The sequence below is a fragment of the Mesoplodon mirus genome, assembly GCF_964341445.2.
Source record: "Mesoplodon mirus genome assembly, chromosome: 3".
In the NCBI taxonomy this organism is placed as follows: Eukaryota; Metazoa; Chordata; class Mammalia; order Artiodactyla; family Ziphiidae; genus Mesoplodon; species Mesoplodon mirus.
In genome coordinates, this window is record NC_138978.1 from 151,996,060 (window position 1) to 152,012,770 (window position 16,711).

General features: G+C 51.0%; 1 protein-coding gene across 1 annotated transcript in view; it reads left to right on the forward strand.

Moving 5' to 3' along the window:
* PIK3C2B (phosphatidylinositol-4-phosphate 3-kinase catalytic subunit type 2 beta) overlaps window positions 1–16,711 on the forward strand; it is a 62,348-nt gene that overhangs the window by 7,710 nt on the left and 37,927 nt on the right. The window contains exon 2 of the mRNA XM_082613236.1: window positions 13,091–14,111. Coding sequence (XP_082469362.1) covers window positions 13,179–14,111 — 933 coding nt within the window. The 5' untranslated portion in view covers window positions 13,091–13,178. The remainder of the gene's footprint in view (window positions 1–13,090; window positions 14,112–16,711) is intronic.

Here is a 16,711-nt window from a genome sequence, read left to right on the forward strand (position 1 = left end):
TCCAGGCACGACAGTGGACATATCCGTGTAGTACTAATTTGACAGACTTTGTAATGGAGTTTACATACATTGCAATGGTATTTCAGCAAGGTAGCTAAGGATGGTTAGTTCCATTATGCCTGCACATTCAGTCACATTCTGGCTACTCTCATCCAGCTGCAGGCATGCAGCTAATCCCTGCTGAGAATGGCCTCTGACTATTGCTACCCTGGTAGACCCCGACTGAGGGTCACATGGGCAAGGGGCCCCATATAGGTGGGGCTGGTGGGATGTGAGTGTGCTACACTGAGCAAGGTGGGCAGCTGGTCCGCTCTTCTGCTGAGTGTCCCCATGCTGGGTATAGACTTGGGCTCTGTCTCCCTTGGGACCTTCCCATGTGAGTGGGGCATAGCAGATGGGAGAAAGGCATTAGGGCATATACAGGGCAACACAGAAACTGACATGACCCCTCGTCTACTCCCCCATCCCCTAGGTCACTTCCTATTTAGAAAATAAATCTTCTTAACTCCTCCATGTGCAGAGATGCAGAACAGCTGTTTTAACACCATCCAAGGCGAATGTGTTGCTCTTGTGCCCCAGACACCGGTACCCCCATTTTAATCAGTCATGTCACCCACGCAGCATCAGAGTGTTTGGGAGACACTGAGAGAGTAAAAGAAGAAAGGACAGTTTGAAAGGGTTGACCAGGGAAGGTTTCTGAGGATCTTGAGTTGGGGTGGAAAGAGGAGAGAGAAAGCAGGAGGAAGAGAAAAGTGCCTCCAGCTGCATCCATGGCTTTTCAGGCCCTAAGAGTCAGGTGGGACAGGCAATAGGACTGGGGAGTCTAGACCAGGGCACTGGAACTACCAGTATGACAGGTCTAGGGAGTGACCAGGTTGAGGGGAACCTGGCTGGGATCCCCAGTGATCTAGCACTGTCAGGGTCACTGCTTTCTTCCCAGTCCCCCCATCTCAGTATCCCTTTCCCTGTGGTTTGGGGATTCTGGACACTGAGGCCATCTCAAAGAGGATCTCATTTCTCAGTTCCCTCTTAAGGCCCTGCATCCTGAGTGGGGTTTCTCCTTTGACCTTGGTAAGAGAGAATCCGTGGTCTCTCTCCCCCAGGGTTCAGTGTCCTTGGCTGACTCGGAGCAGGACATCCTTCCGGCCTGCTACCAGGAAGAGTGGAGTGGAACTTCATGGCTACTGGGTGAGGCCAGGCTAACAGCAGCCAAGGCCAAGTATTGGGGGGTCAGTGACTTAAAGGGACAAGCTGCCTGATGGGTAGCGCTTGGGGGAATTGTGTCCTGGAGAGGGGCAAGAGATTCCTGGGGCTCAGGAACTGGGACCAGGGGAGGCCATGGACAGGCAAGGCCTATGCCAGAGATTCACCTCCCCTACCTTTTTTTTTTTTTTTTTTTTTTTGCGGTACACGGGCCTCTCACTGTTGTGGCCTTTCCCATTGCGGAGCACAGACTCCGGACGCGCAGGCTCAGCGGCCATGGCTCACGGGCCCAGCCGCTCCGCGGCACGCGGGATCCTCCCAGACCGGGGCACGAACCTGTGTCCCCTGCATCGGCAGGCGGACTCTCAACCACTGCACCACCAGGGAAGCCCTCCCCTACCTTTTAATGGGTCATTTCTCCCAGTGCCACTAGAAATTTCCTTTACCACTTCCAGGTTCCCTTAGGTTGAGCACCCCACTCCTCAGACTCTGCTTTTTAAATGCAAACGTCCCTGGGAGGGACTAACACTTTGGCCTCTTAACACCCCTGTGTAAATAGTATCAGATGTTTGGTGGTGTTTTGTTTTTGTGTGTGTGTGTGTTTTTCTGGTCTTAAAGAAGAGGACTACTTGAGAGCTGACACCCCTTTCTTTTCCCACCCTGGTTTGTGAGGACCCCAGGGCTTCTCCACTCTGCCCTGACCTAGGAAATAACACCTGTCCCTGAGGCTGTCCAGAAGCCAGGTGACCTTTGGGCAAAGGCCTTCCTGGGCTCTTGTGTCTGGAGTCTCCTTCCCTGGCATTTCCCTCCCCGGTGCTCTCCTTGCTGGCCCAGCCTGTCCCCGAATGCTGGAATGTGGACAGGGAAGGCCCAGAGCTGCCCCTGGAGCTTAGAGGTCTGTTTTCCTTTTTCTTCTGGTTCAACTTTCCGTCTACTCAGAGGCAAAAAATATACAAATCAATGTTCACTGCAAAGTAAAGGAGCTGTTACAGTGGAGGATTATTGGACTGAATGTCAATATTATGACACAGTGTGAGTGTGTCTCGTGTTTGGTAATTCAATCATTGTTGCTTTTGTTGTGGTCACCCATTTACAATGCTTGGTGTCAGTTTATTTATCTCCTGTAAAAATAAAAAACAGTGTGTGTGTGTGTGAGTTGTGGGAAAAAAATTATTAGATTTATAGATAGGATAAGATTTGTAGTCTGAACTTAAAAGCTTAAAGAAAACAATACTTCATTGTTTAAAAAAAAAAAAACAAAAAAAGCAAAAAAACCACAACTTTCCGTCTACTTTTCTCAGGCTTCTTTGCCAGTGGCACTAAGGCTGTTACCTCGTGGTGACAGGTGGCACCTGTCAGGTGACAGCTTCTTCTCCTGCCCTTAGGGAGCTAATGAGGGAGTGAGTCGGAGGGTGCGGGAAGGTGTGCAGTTTCTGTGATTACCGTGGCTTTGGGTCCCTGGGAGTGACTGCAGTCTATCAGGGATTTTCTTGACTTGGGGAGTTGGCCCTAATTGCAGATATTCTCTATTACCAGACAGCATGTCAAGATTGCTAGTTTAGGGACTGTGGTGGCAGAGAGACAGTGGGCAGGGCTTGTGGACAGTGGCGCAGAGCCTACCTACCAGGAGGGCGGGAAGGAGCTTGCCCTGGGCATGGTGTGGCGGCTGGTCTTTGCTCCTCCGAGGTTCCCACGGGTGACTGGCTCAGTCTTTTTCTGCTTGACTGCCTTTTACCCTCTTCCGAGCCAAGCAGGTGGCTGTCAGCGGCCCACACAGCCTGTCCTTGCCCCCCGGCACAGGCTATACTATACTATACAGCCCCACTATACTGGGGCTGCTGGCCCCACCTCCTCTACTCTGTAGAACTGTTCTGGGGACCAAGTCCCTCGGTCCTCGTCCCAGGCTCTGGCACATCAGTGCCAAGTGTGTACTCATGGGATGGAGCGCAGGGCTGGGGCCATGGTTGTTTCTGAGGACCAGCACCAGGTAGCCTCCCCACACTGGTTCTGTGGGCCCTTCCCGACTCTGCCGTGGCTCCACCGTGAGACCCAGGGCAAAGTTGCTGACCCTTTGTGGGCCTCATTCTACTAGACAGTAGGACCCTGTCATGGAGAAGAGAGATTACCTTTTAGATGTCTAAGAAAGGTGCTACCAGAAAATAACCAAAGAATTGTTATAATTGAATGAATTGGAGACACTCCCTAAAGATCAGAGTGTTGATCCCCAGCAAAGATGTCATACTTTTGGAGGATGGTCTCACTGGCATTCTTCGGTAGACTCTGGTTAGTCTGATGCCTCTTTAGTTACCCTGAGATACATCCCCATCCCCTTGCAATGGGGTTGGGCTGTAATTTGAAGTCTGCTCAGGGCTGCCTCCTTCCTCCTTGCAGACTCTGATGGGTTAGCCCCACCTAGCTTGTGAGAGGACCTGGGGAGTCTGGACCTGAGCCGTGAGGTGGAGGACATTGCCTCTCATCTCTCCCCTCCTGTGAGTCCTCCAGGCAGAGCAGAGCCTTGCTGGCATTTTGGGTCCTCTCTTTGGCGCCCTGGCTGGACGGGAACAGCTGTGACCTGCTTTCTGGATTCTGCTTAATGGGCTGGCCTCCTCTAGCGAGTTTTCCCAGCCCACGAAGGAATCCTGGAGAACTGGATTCCAAAGGGCATGAGCCGGGGAAGCGGGACTGGAGATTCAGTTGGAGGTGACAGAGGCGACAGTCTGAGCCTTGCAGGAGCCCTTGGTTTGCAGCAAGCAAGTGGCACCGAGAAGGGCTGCTGTGTCCCCATGCCCTCCTCCACCCACTTTCTTACATCCTCCTCCCAGAGGGGCTGCCTTTATGCTTCAGGAGTCTGCAGGACCTTCAGAGAGGCTAAGGTTTCCTAGATGTTGCTGTTTGGAAATGTCAGGTTGTTTTTCTCATGTGGGTGGGCTGGTGTGAACTTTGCCTGTAAAGAAGTTTCCTCAGGAGTCCTCTCAACTGGAGGCCAAGATTATTAAGGGAAGGTCATCCTGGGAGCTCCTCTTTTCCACTGCCGTCCTGTCCACCGCCTTTCTCTGGAGGGTCGAGGAAACTGGAAGAGTAATTCCTAACCACCGTGCTCCTTGGAGGAAACCCGGCCGATCTGAATTAGAAGGCCTGGTTCTTGGGGCTGCGGTGGCTGAGGGCAGGGGGTGGAAAAAGCAGGAAGTGTGGACCAGACAGAGGGGAGATGTGGCTGTTCTGGCTTCTGGGATGGTTCCTGGCCAAGACCTTTCTTTCCTTTTTGCCAAACGTTCCATTCAGCTGATTGCCAGCTCCTGGTCCCGGTCCCTGCCATCTTAATCGCCAACTCTAGGAAGGAAAGTTTTGAGAGGAGCCACGAGCTGCCTCACCTCTTCCATCACTGACTCTCTTCGTACCCAGATCCCAAATCTACAGGGTGTGTGTTAGGAGCTGTGATCTCCAGGGATTCCGTGTGTGTGTGTGTGTGAGTGTGTGAGAGAGTGTGTGTGTGTGTGTGTGTGTGTGTGTGTGAACAGAACAGCTGCACAAATGGTTTCTGAGCCGGGACCGGGGACTCAGGACTCTGAATGCAAACCCAACTGATGTAACTGTGTCACACAGCCTCCTGTCCCTCTGCTCTCTTAGGACCCAGAGAGCCCTTTATTAACTCTTTGTCCACTTTGGCTTCAATTGGTGGAGAGCCCAGGGTGGGCCCAGGAAAGAGAGAAATGGAAAGTAAGTTCCAGTAGCAAAACTGAACCACATGGGGCTGCTTTTATTTGGCTGAGAGGATGCTAGAGAGGGGCTGTATGAGTGGGAAGAAAATGCAAGCAGTTATATTCAGTCTCCTCACATTTGGAATTAAGTGAGAACCACACAGAGAGAACATAGTTAAACAAGAGAAAGACTTTGTTGGTGAGTGTGACTCAGTGATGGGCCTGACATCAAAGAAGCTTGTAGAGCTGTATAAAACCTGTAAGTTTTCAATACGGAAGCAGGGATCAGCTGCACATCTGTTTGAGGCAGGGAGCTGACCTACTTGACTTATTGTTATACCTTCCTGCTGGAGGAGTCGTATTCCTGGCACAGGGCATGCTGACTTCCCTGTTGGAGCTGGGGCTGTGGGAGGGGAGAGGTGGAGCTGGGCAGCAGAGTGTGGAGTGAGGGGTGGGGGATGGGTACCTGGCTGCAAAACCAGTGGGATTTGGGGTCTGGGTAAGTGTGGGTGCTGGGGGTAGATAGGGGCAGGGTCCTCTCAGAAGAGAAAGCTCTGGGAGCCAAAGGGATTAAGTCCTTAACCCCTTGAACCATTCTGTCCTGAGAGGAGGTACTGAAGGTCTCTTCCTAGGGCAGTCCTAGAACTGAGTCATCTTCCCTTAGTAAAAACTACTAACAGGCTAGGGGCTTGAGACCCTCCATATTTTTTACCACCTTTCTCGATAGCTCTCTATTTCCCCTGCTCAGTGAAGATGGGTCAAGACGTGCAAGGTTCCCTGCTTTGTGCCCAAAAGGGGAGATTGAATTATTTATGATACATCTGTCACCTTTGTTAGACTGTAAGCTTCCTGGAATTGTGCCACGGTCATCTGAATACTTCTGGGTCTAGCATGGTACCTGGCACGTAGCTGGTACTCACCGCCCATTAGAATCCAGCTCTGTGGCTCAGGATTTGGGGAGATGACCGAGACCCATTAGTCTGTCCCAAGCAGGGTAGTTCTCATACGGTGCCCTCCAACAAGACAACAGGAAGCCCTCTCTACCACAGCTGGTGTCATCGCTGGACCCTGGGGCCCCCCCTTCTCTGGCACAGGCATGGAACAGAGCCACTTGAGGGAGTGCCCTCTCCTTTGTCTCCATGCTCTGACTCTGAGCCATTGTGTGGCTCTGCCCTGACCCCCTTCCTCCCCCCGTGACCTCCAGCCATCTGTTGGCAGCTGTGTGGGCTGAGTTTGGTGCCGCCTAGACCCTGGCACCGACCTGCTTGGCCATAAGCATGCCCTCTTCCTTTACCAGCTGACTGCCTGGTGCTCTTTGGGGTTCCTTTCCCCAGTTCCGTCCTGTCTTCCTGGTAGTTCTGAAACCCTAGTCTTTGATGTCAAACTTTGCTGCACATCTGAATTGCCTGAGGGGCTTTGAAATGTTCAGAATCCAGGGACTCACCCCACTGAATCAAACCCTCCAGGAGAGGGGCCAGGAACTTGTGTGTTTGAAGAACTTTCCAGATGATAATTACAAACATTCAAATGTGGACCCTTGGGCTTCCCTGGTGGCGCAGTGGTTGAGAGTCCGCCTGCCGATGCAGGGGACACGGGTTCGTGCCCCGATCCCGGAAGATCCCACATGCCGCGGAGCGGCTGGGCCCGCGAGCCATGGCCGCGGAGCCTGTGTGTCCGGAGCCTGTGCTCCGCAACGGGAGAGGCCACAGCAGTGAGAGGCCCGCGTACAGCAAAAAAAAAAAAAAAAAAAAAAAAATGTGGACCCTTATTAGATAATATTATTGTTAAATAATAACAATTCCAATTTGACGTATTGTCAACGTTAAATTTAGCTGGTATGCTAACTGGCATTGTGTTTACATCGGAGAATGTCCTAGTTCTGTAGAGATTCAGGCTGAAGTATTTAGTAGAAGTGAAGTGTTTGCATCTTAACATTTGAAAATGTTAAGCAGAGAAGGAGAAAATGTGCTCAAATGTGGGGAAATGTTAACAATTAGTGCATGCAGGTGGTGAAAGGAATCTGGCTGAAAATGGTCTTTCAGGTGGTTTCCATCTTTCTTTCTGAGAGATGGATACTAAAAGAGAACACAGCTAGGGCCACCAAGGTGCACAACTCCAGCAGGCACCATTCTCTTTGTTGTGGTAGAGGGTGTCATTCATGTAGAGTACAGTGTGTGGGTGCTCCGTGGAGTTGTGCGACAGAGCGGTACTGGCCCCAGCTTCTCTTCCTGGATGAGCTGCAGAGTAGCAAAGACCCAGGCCCTCGTCCACCCCAACTCTTTCCTGGGACCTACATGGATATTTGCTTTTTTACAGAATCCCTAGTAACCCTTGAGGACTCAGGGAATAGAGAATTTGTCAACTCAGCAGAGCCTGGCAGGGAGGGAACTGAATTGGGGAAGAGAATAGGGGAGGCAAGAAACATGAGGCTCTGATTCCTAAAATACTTTGTGTATCCCCACCCCTCCTGGAAGATGAAATTCGGGGCTGAGTTCTTAGTGGAAGCCAGCTCCCTTTAGCTGCAGGTGGTTGGGATTGGTTGCTCCTGCCTTCCCTCTTTCCCTCTCTGCATTTCCCCTGTGCCTGGCTGCTGCCTTGAACCTTCACCCCACCTTAGGGGTGGCTCTTCCCGTCCTGGTGTCCTGGTCCTGCGGGGGATGCTGCTTGTCCTGCCTCCTCACCATGGATCCCTCAGCATCAGAACCAGCAGAGCACTGCACTTTTTGGAAGGCGCAGCTGCCGGTGTAGCCCTGGGTGCAAGATGGGCTGGGCCTCCTCTGCACAGCTGACAGACAGTCTGGTGGTGTCCTGGCCGGGAGCCAGGGGGCCGGTGGTTAGAGAGGGGTGGCTCAGCTTTCCGTGTTTGAATTCCAGTCTGGGAAGAGCCTTAGGAGCTGGGCCTGCTGGATCTCCCTCGGGTCTTTTTTTTTTTTTTTCCCCTCAGCAGCACCGTGTGGCTTGTGGGATCTTAGTTCCTAGCTCAGGGATTGAACCCGGGCCCTCAGCAGTGAAAGTGTGGAGTCCTAACCACTGGACCACCAGGGAATTCCCTCTCAGGCCTTTCTTCTCTTTCCTCCCAGGGCTAACTTTGGCGTCCTCTGAGAAATGTGACTGAAGGGAATCAATAGGTCAGAATCAAAGAATCCCAGGGCTGGAAGGCACTTTCTGTGGGGGTCTTGTCTATCTACCCACCTGCATTTACAGATGCCAAACCTGGTCCTGTTAGTTGAAACCCAGTCCTACCTTTGAAGGATCCCCAGGGAAGGACACCACCTGCATCCTGATCACACATCTCTATGTCTGAGAATTCTTACCACCAGAAAGCTCTACCCTTATATCCCAGTTGAAGTACATTTTCCTCAGTGGAAATGAGGTGATTTTGGAACTTGAGGATCTTAGTGGGAGATGACAGATTCATACACATTTTATTTATTTATTTATTTATTTTTTGCGGTACGCGGGCCTCTCACTGTTGTGACCTCTTCCGTTGCGGAGCACAGGCTCCGGACGCGCAGGCTCAGCGGCCATGGCTCACGGGCCCAGCCGCTCCGCGGCCTGTGGGATCTTCCCGGACCGGGGCACGAACCTGTGTCCCCTGCATCGGCAGGCGGACTCTCAACCACTGTGCCACCAGGGAAGCCCCATACACATTTAATTTTGAATAAAATTTTTCAAGATGGTATTTGAGGTATATACAGGTTGCTATTGGGAGCATGAAGGTGGGGCGCGTTGTTGGATCTGGAGGTTCAGAGAAGGCTTCTTGAAGAACTTGATGTCAGAGCAAAGTCTGAGCAGTTAGAATCACATAGGCAAAGAGCGTTGGCAGTTGGGAAGGGCGTGCCCTGGAGCAGGAAGGTACTGCACGAAATCACGGAGGTATCAAATGCGTGGTTCTGAATGGTTGCAGATGAGAGGGAGATGGGGGCTGGTGATAAAGGCCTTGTAAAGGAATCAAATAGAGAGCCTTTGAAGGGGTTTAAGCAGAGAGTGAGATGATCAGATTTACACTTTAGAAAGAGCCCTCTGACTGCTCTGGGGAGCAAGCTTTAAAGAAGGAAAGATTAGGAGGAGGAAGGACTGTTTGAAGGCTATTGTAATAGCCCACGTGGGAGAAAATACGGGTTTAATTAGGGCAGCAGCGGTTAGCATAGAAGGAAGGACTCGATTTGGGAAGTATTAAGAGGAAAAGTTGGCAGGCCTTGGTGATTGGATATGGGGTGAAAAGGAAGGAGGAATCCAGGATGACTGTCGGGTTCCTAGCTTGGGTGACTGGACAGTGCCACTCACCCAGATGGGGAACCAGGAAGGAGGAGAAGGTTGTGGGAAGGAAATAAGAAGGTGATAGTTCAGTTTTGGACATCTGGGGTTTGAGATATGGGTGGGCATATCAACTTGACGGGGGAGAGACACATTTGGAATCATCAACACGCACGTGATGTGAGTGGGAGAACAGATGACACTGACCAGTGGGGTTGTCACATTAACAGAGGCTGAGAATGGAGTCCTGAGCCAACACCAATATTTCAGGGGTGGACAAAGGAAGAGGAGGACAATGACAGAGGTGGAGAACACGAAAAAGTCGTGTCATGGAAGCCAGGGGGTGGAGGATGTAAGGAAGAAGGGAATGGTCTGAGAGCCAAGTGCAGCAGCAATGTCTGGGCAGATAGAAATGCCTGTGGAACTGGGTGGCCTGGGCATGGTTGTTGGGGCATTTTAGTGGAATGTTGGGGGCAGAAGTCAGATTACAGTGAGTTGAAGAGTAAATAAGGGAGAATTGAGAAACATCGTATGTCTTCTGTGAAGCTTGACTGGGAAGGGAAGGAAGAACAGGGAGGGTATGAGCTGAAGGACAGAAAGGGAAGAGAGGGTGCTTAGGGTGTAGGGTTCTGGTTTTTGTTCCTTCTTCGTTTTCTTTTTAAGGCTAGAAGAAGCTTGATCGTGTTTATGTGCTGAAGAGAGAGACCCAGTTAAGGAGAAGAGGTGAAAGTACAGGAGAGGGAAGGGAAGTTGGTGGAGCATCATCCTGGAGGAGATCCAGTGTGTGGGGCAAGCACCCTGGAGGCTCTGGAGGCTTCTACCTCAGTGGGAGGTGGGGACCTGCTTTCCCTGAGACCAAAAGGAAGAAGGGGAGGCCAGGGATTTCCCTGGTGGCGCAGAGGTTAAGAATCCACCCACCAATATAGTGGACACGGGTTCGAGCCCTGATCTGGGAAGATCCCACATGCCGCGGAGCAGCTAAGCCCATGTGCCACAACTACTGAGCCCATGCGTCACAACTACTGAAGCCCATGTGCCTAGAGCCTGCGCTCCACAGCAAGAGAAGCCACTGCAATGAGAAGCCCGCGCACTGCAACGAAGAGTAGCCCCCGCTCGCCGCAACTAGAGAAAGCATGCGCGGCAATGAAGACCCAACGCAGCCAAAAAATAAATAAAATAAAGAAAAAAGAAAAAAAGGAAGGGAGGCCAAATGCCAGTGTGGTTAAGTTAGTAGGGAAGAGAGGCAGGAAGGCGAGAGAGATTATTTCCAACGGCCTCGGTTTTTCTCTTCACAGTGGTGCCTGGCTAAGACCAGTGTTACCACTCTGCTTGTCCCAGCTTGGGGCTGAAAATACAGTTGTTCTCTGGATTAAAAGGCTTAATCTCAGTTCACCTTTGAGCATTTATCTTGTGTCTCCCATCGAAAGTACTAGGCCCTGCTTTTCCTGGGCCCCGTTTCCCAACTCTGGGCAGCCAAGTTCTGGGTATCTTCATCTGCGCACCCAATTCCTTTGAATTTTAAATAAGAAGACTCCCTCTTACCCTCTGTGGATAAAAAGTAATCTATAAGGAGCTGTTGAAGCCTGGAGAAACTCAGCAGGCAGACAAATCAGCAGAGAGCAGCTTTGTTATGCCCTGAAGCTGGGCTTGGGCTATTCCATTATGGGGAAAATACTTCCTAAGACTCACTGAGCCAGGCTGTGCCTGATGGATGCACCAGGATCCTGGAAGGGCACCTCAGGTTAAGGGATACTCTTGTCCTAACTCGTTTGGGGTCTGATGGAACTTACCACCCACGAATCTATCTGAACTTTTTTCCTATTGATGCTTTCAATTTTCTAATCATGAGGAAGGACGTGCTTTATATGTTTGTTACCTGCTGGGTAACAGTACAATAAAATGAAGGATTTTTGATAATTTTATGAAATCGTGAACTTCGCAGCTGCTGGTGAGAAGGGTCAGAAACCACTTACTAAACAATCGCCTGCCCCAACCTAATCTGAAACACATACACACACAAGTCCATGGTTCTCAGCTTCGGCTACAGACTAGAATCTCCTGGGGAGTTTTAAAAAGTACCACTGCCCTACTGCAGACCAATTAAATCAGAATCTCTTGAGAGTACCTGGGCTTCAGTACTTTTAAAAAATTCCCCCAGTGTTTCTAATGTGCAGCCAGGGTTGAGAACCACTGGGCCAGCTAGCCTTGTTGTTGCAACTGTGCCTTCTGTGCCTTTTCACGTCACGGCTTCTAAAGGAAAAGGGTACCAACACTGGAGCGAATGAAGGGGCTGCTCGTGGCCAGAGGCAGCTGGCTGGCAGGTGGCAGGTGTTATCTGCCTGTCTGGCTTCCTAAGGGCTGAGGGAAATCAGTATTTCGGCACACCTGTACTCCATCAGGTGCCCGGGTCTCACCTGTTGGCAGGCTTTGTTTTATTGCTCATATTGGTGCATCTTGGGAGGATCTTAGTGCAGTCTGAGTAGCTGTTTCATAGGGCTTTGCTGTACTTTTCATTTATAGCTTTATTGAGGTATAGTTGACATATAATAAATTGTACATATTTAAAGTGTGCAACTTGATAAATTTTGACATATGTATATACCCATGAAACCACAATCAAGACAGTGAACATTTCCCTCGTCCCCAAAGTGTCCTTGTGCTCCTTTGTAACCCTCTTTCCACGCCTTCCCAGAGAGCCACTGATCTGCTTTCTGTCACTGTAGATTAGTTTTCATTTTCCAGAATTTTATATAAATAGAATCCTACACATTCATACTCTTTTGTCTGACTTCTTTTACTCAACATAGTTACTTTGAGATTCATCCATGTTATTGCATATAGCAATAATTAATTCCTTTTTGTTGCTGAGTAGTATTCAGTTGCGTGGACGTATCATATATTTTTTTTAATCCATTCACCTGCTGATGGACATTAGGTTGTCTCCAGTTTTTTGATGTTACAAATAAGACTGCTGTGGATATTCATGTACAAGTCTTTGTGTGGACATATACTTTCATTTTTCTTGGGTAAGTAATTAGGAGTGGGCTAGTTGAGTCATATGGTAGGTGGATGTTTACCTTTTCAAGAAGCTGCCTATTTTCCAAAGTGGTTGTACCATTTAACATTCCCCACCAGCAGTGTGTGAGAGCTGTCCTCTTTACTTATTTTATTAAAAAATTTTTTTAATTGAAGTATAGTTGATTTACAATGTTGTGTTAATTTCTGCTATACAGCAAAGTGACTCAGGTATACATATATATATTCCTTTTCATATTCTTTTCCCTTATGGTTTATCACAGGATACTAATGATAGTTCCCTGTGCTATAACAGTAGGACCTTGTTGTTTATTCCTCCTATATGTAATAGTTTGCATCTGCTAATCCCAAACTCCCAAACCTCCCCCGACCTGCGCCCCCCCTGGCAACCACAAGTCTGTTTTCTATGTCTGGGAGTCTGTTTCTGTTTAATAGATATGTTCCTTTGTGTCATATTTTAGATTCCACATATAAGTGATATCATATGGTATTTGTCTTTCTCTGTCTGACTTACTTCGCTTAGTATGATAATCTCTAGGTCCATCCACGTTGGAGAGCTGTCCTCTTTAAATTGACTGAAGAGCCCTTATCTCCATCTTTTCCTCTTAGCTGATACAAGGTGCCTCCTTCTTTCTTCGGGGTACCTGTGAGCGAGATGAGGATGGGATTTAGGGACCAGAAATGGAAACATGTATAGATGAATGGACGGGTGGATGGATGTAATAGATAAACAAAGTTGTCTTGGTATCTCTTTTTTTCCTCCATCTTTCTGTTTCTTTCCATCTGTTGTAGGCACTCAAGAAACAGGCAGTGGCCCGGATTATGTCACCCAGTCAGATTATTGACACGTCTCTTTTTGTGACTGAATGATTGATATTTTTCCTCCTCACTTGCAGGTGCCCAGACACCATGCCACAACCCTGCAGAACTGACCTTGCCAGGAAGTAGAAGACTTCCTTGTTTCCTCTGTCCCCCATCCTCACCATGTCTTCGACTCAGGGCAGTGGGGATCACTGGAAGTCACTGGAGTCTGTGGGCATCAGCCGCAAAGAGCTGGCCATGGCCGAAGCCCTGCAGATGGAGTATGATGCTCTATCCCAGCTTCGGCACGACAAGGAGGAAAGCAGAGCCAAGCAGAACACAGACCCCTGTCTCATCAGCTGGGATGAGCCCGTCCTAGACTTCTACAGCAAGCCAGCGGGAAGGCGGAAGGACCTCAAGCTCTTACGTGGTCTTTCTGGCTCTGACCCTACCCTCAATTACAACTCGCTCTCCCCACAGGAAGGGCTGCCCAACCACTCTACCTCCCAGGGCTCCCAGCCTGGCCCAGATCCCTGGCCCAAAGGCTCCCTGGCCAGAGACTATCTCTACATTTTTGATGGTTCAGATGGGGGGCTCTCTTTGTCCCCAGGACCGGGGGACACAGATGACTCTTTTAAGAAACTGTCCCCACCTCCTCTGCCTCCCCGAGTCTCTATCTGGGACACTCCTCCCCTGCCTCCCAGAAAGGGGTCCCCCTCATCCTCCAAGATCTCCCAGCCCAATGACATCAACACTTTTTCTTTGGTCGAACAACCTCCAGGCAAACTGCTGGGGCATCGGCTCCTAGAAGAGGAAGAGGAGCTGGGAGGTGGCGGTCCAGGGCGCCTACTGGGGTCCATGGACTACGACGGTATCAATGATGCCATTACACGGCTCAACTTGAAGTCAACCTATGATGCAGAGATGCTGCGGGACGCCACCAGGGGCTGGAAGGAGGGCCGGGGACTCCTGAACTTTGGCAAGGACACTCCTGGAAAACCTGTGGCCCGGAGCAAGACCATGCCCCCTCAGGTGCCCCCCCGCACCTACACCTCCCGCTATGCCAACCGGAAAAATGGGACACCTGGAAAGAACCTCCAGGTTTCTGCAGCTCCGGTGAGGACCTTATTGTGTTTCTTCTGTCCCCTTTCCCCTTGTCATTCAGAGATAGAGTCTCCCTTTCTTCTTTGCTGTCCAAATCACAGCCTGCTCCACACTCACCCCTTCAGTCCTCTCCTGCCCTCTGCTTCTGACATTGGGCCCCCCGGGCCATGGTGGGGGAGGGAAGAGGGACACTAGTAGAGAAGGCTCCTTTTCAGGGTCAGTTTTGTGTATCTTGGCCAAATGGTCCTTCTGGGGGCAGGCGTTCTGGAAGGCCCACTTCGTGATATAAGGACAGAACTGGGGTGAGGGGAGACACTGTTCACTGCATGGCCGAATGGCCTTGTGCACTGGGTGGGGGGTTCCTTCTGCTTTCTGACTTTCTGCTCTGCCAAAAATGCTGCATGGTGATGAGGTTCAGTCATGATACTAACCGATGTTTAGTGCTCACTAAGTCCCAGACCTGGTCCAGACCCCTCAGCAACGCTGCCTAATGATCCGCAGTGGCGCAGCCCTGTTCTGTCTCATTCCAAAGCTCCATTGTTCTCACTCGCTCGCTCGCTCTCTCTGCGTTACTCCCTGTCTCTCTCTCCCTCCCTTTGTCTCTCCCCCTGTCTCTCTCCTCCCTGTCCTCGTGGTGTGTGTGCTGGCGTGCACATCTCTCTCTCATTGTGATAAAATATACATACCATAAAATTTACTGTCTTAACCAACTGTGAGTATACAGTTCAGTGGCATTAAGTACATTCACACCGTTGTGCAATCCTCACCATCATCCATCTGTTTTCCCAGTGAAAATGTTAAGAAAAAAGTATGCAGTATGACAGTAATTATTTCACTTTTATCAGTATATAGTATAAAATAGCAAACTATCTGCCCAGAAGCATGGCGTAGGTTCCAGAGCAGCTTTGATCTTTTTCTGGTTTAAAAAGTGTCAGCAACATCTCCATGGGCGGGGCCTGAAGCCCGCTTTGTGTTTTGCACTTGGAAACCCTGAACCCCAGGGGAGTCGAGAGGCACCCCCGTGGCTGATGAGTTCTGTCCTAACAGCTTTCCACCTCATTCCCTCCCTGTTTCCTCCTTATTCCATTGTCTAAGGGACACTGGGGCTTTCCCACCTTGTGTCCCAGCAGTTGGGATCCTTCACAACTCTGGAAAAGCCACGTGGTCCTTCCTTCCTGTGCTTCGGCTAAGAGAGTCCCCCAGGGCAGAGGCAGCTCCTGGGTTAAGTCACAGCTCTAGAGCGCAGGGCTTTTTAAAGGACTTGCTCTGAGAGGTGGGGCTGTTCCTGCTATTTATAGGGACAGGGAGATTCTGTTCTGCACAGCTGGGCCTGCTTGCGCAGTGGCAGGCCACCCTGGTAGGTGGTCACCTCTGTGGCTCGCTCTCCTGTTTCCCCCCCACTCCCTCACCCTTCCCCCATCCCCTGTCTTGTTATCAGAGTTCTGGGAGGGAGCTTGGTCCAGAGTCTCCTTGAAGAAGCTAGGGCAAAGCAAAAAGCCCTTGCCAGTTCTTAGGGGGAAATGCGGCCTTGGTCTTCCCCACCCCAGCTTGGTGCAGGGGCTCATCCCACTGGGAGGGGGGGCCCCTCGGGCTCTCGACCTATACCACCGCCCCGCCTTCGCCGGGCTTCCAGCCGGAGGGACCCACCTTATCCCAGGCCTGTGGAGCCAGCTAAGGAAATGGTTGGCTCCAAATGCCAGCCTGGTACCCCTGCTGCCAGCCTCTGCCCCGCAGATCCCCCCAGCCAGCATCGGGCGATGCCATCGGGGCCTGCCAGCAGGGCAAACGTAAGTGGCTTTTGTTTTCTTATGGAGCCAGTGAGTGGTACTGAAAGGCATGAAAATGGCCCTCAGTCACCACTCTGTTCTCCACCCTCCTTGCCTTCCCCTCCTCTCGCTGTCTCTCTGTCTCTGTCTGTCTCTGTCGCTCTATCGCTCTCACTTTTGTGGGTTAGTTGCTGACAGTGGTACTATTGTTTTGACTGGGACACAGGCATGAACTTGGCAGAGCCAGGGCCTCCCATGCCAACTGCCCCCACGGCTACCCTCCCCTCTCTGCACCCCCTCCCTGCTCACCCAGGGGAGCAAGGCCAATGAGAGAGGGTCACTCAGAGGAAACAATCTGGATATTCAAATGAGGAGCTCAGTTGCTGCCATCTGCCCCGAGGGGGCGGGGAGGACAGGAGAATAGCCAGGGGGAGGCTGAGAGGTGAGGCGTTGCGTGTGTGCAGCCTGGCTCCCCGGAAGTATCCGCCTTTACCGGATGCAGGCCGGCACTCCGTCAGAGCTGTCGCCTCATTCCCTTGCGGTGGCCTCCCTGGTGGCTCTGGGCAGGCAGGCCGAAACCTGCCATGCACCAGCTCCTCCCTGCGGCTGTCCTGCAGGCCGTCCTGCAGGCCTTGTTCGAGGGCTGCTTTAGAACTCCTCATGAAAAAAAAAAAAAAAAAAAAGAACTCCTCATGGGTGACTGAAAACAGCTCTGTGGTGGGAGACAGTTTGAGGTCTTGTCTGTGAGAATCCCCACCAGCACACACATGTTCTTGGACAGGAAGTGGGGCCCAGGCAGGCTTCCTGACATTCCAGCTGTTGGGGACCAGAAGACTTGAGAGCCCG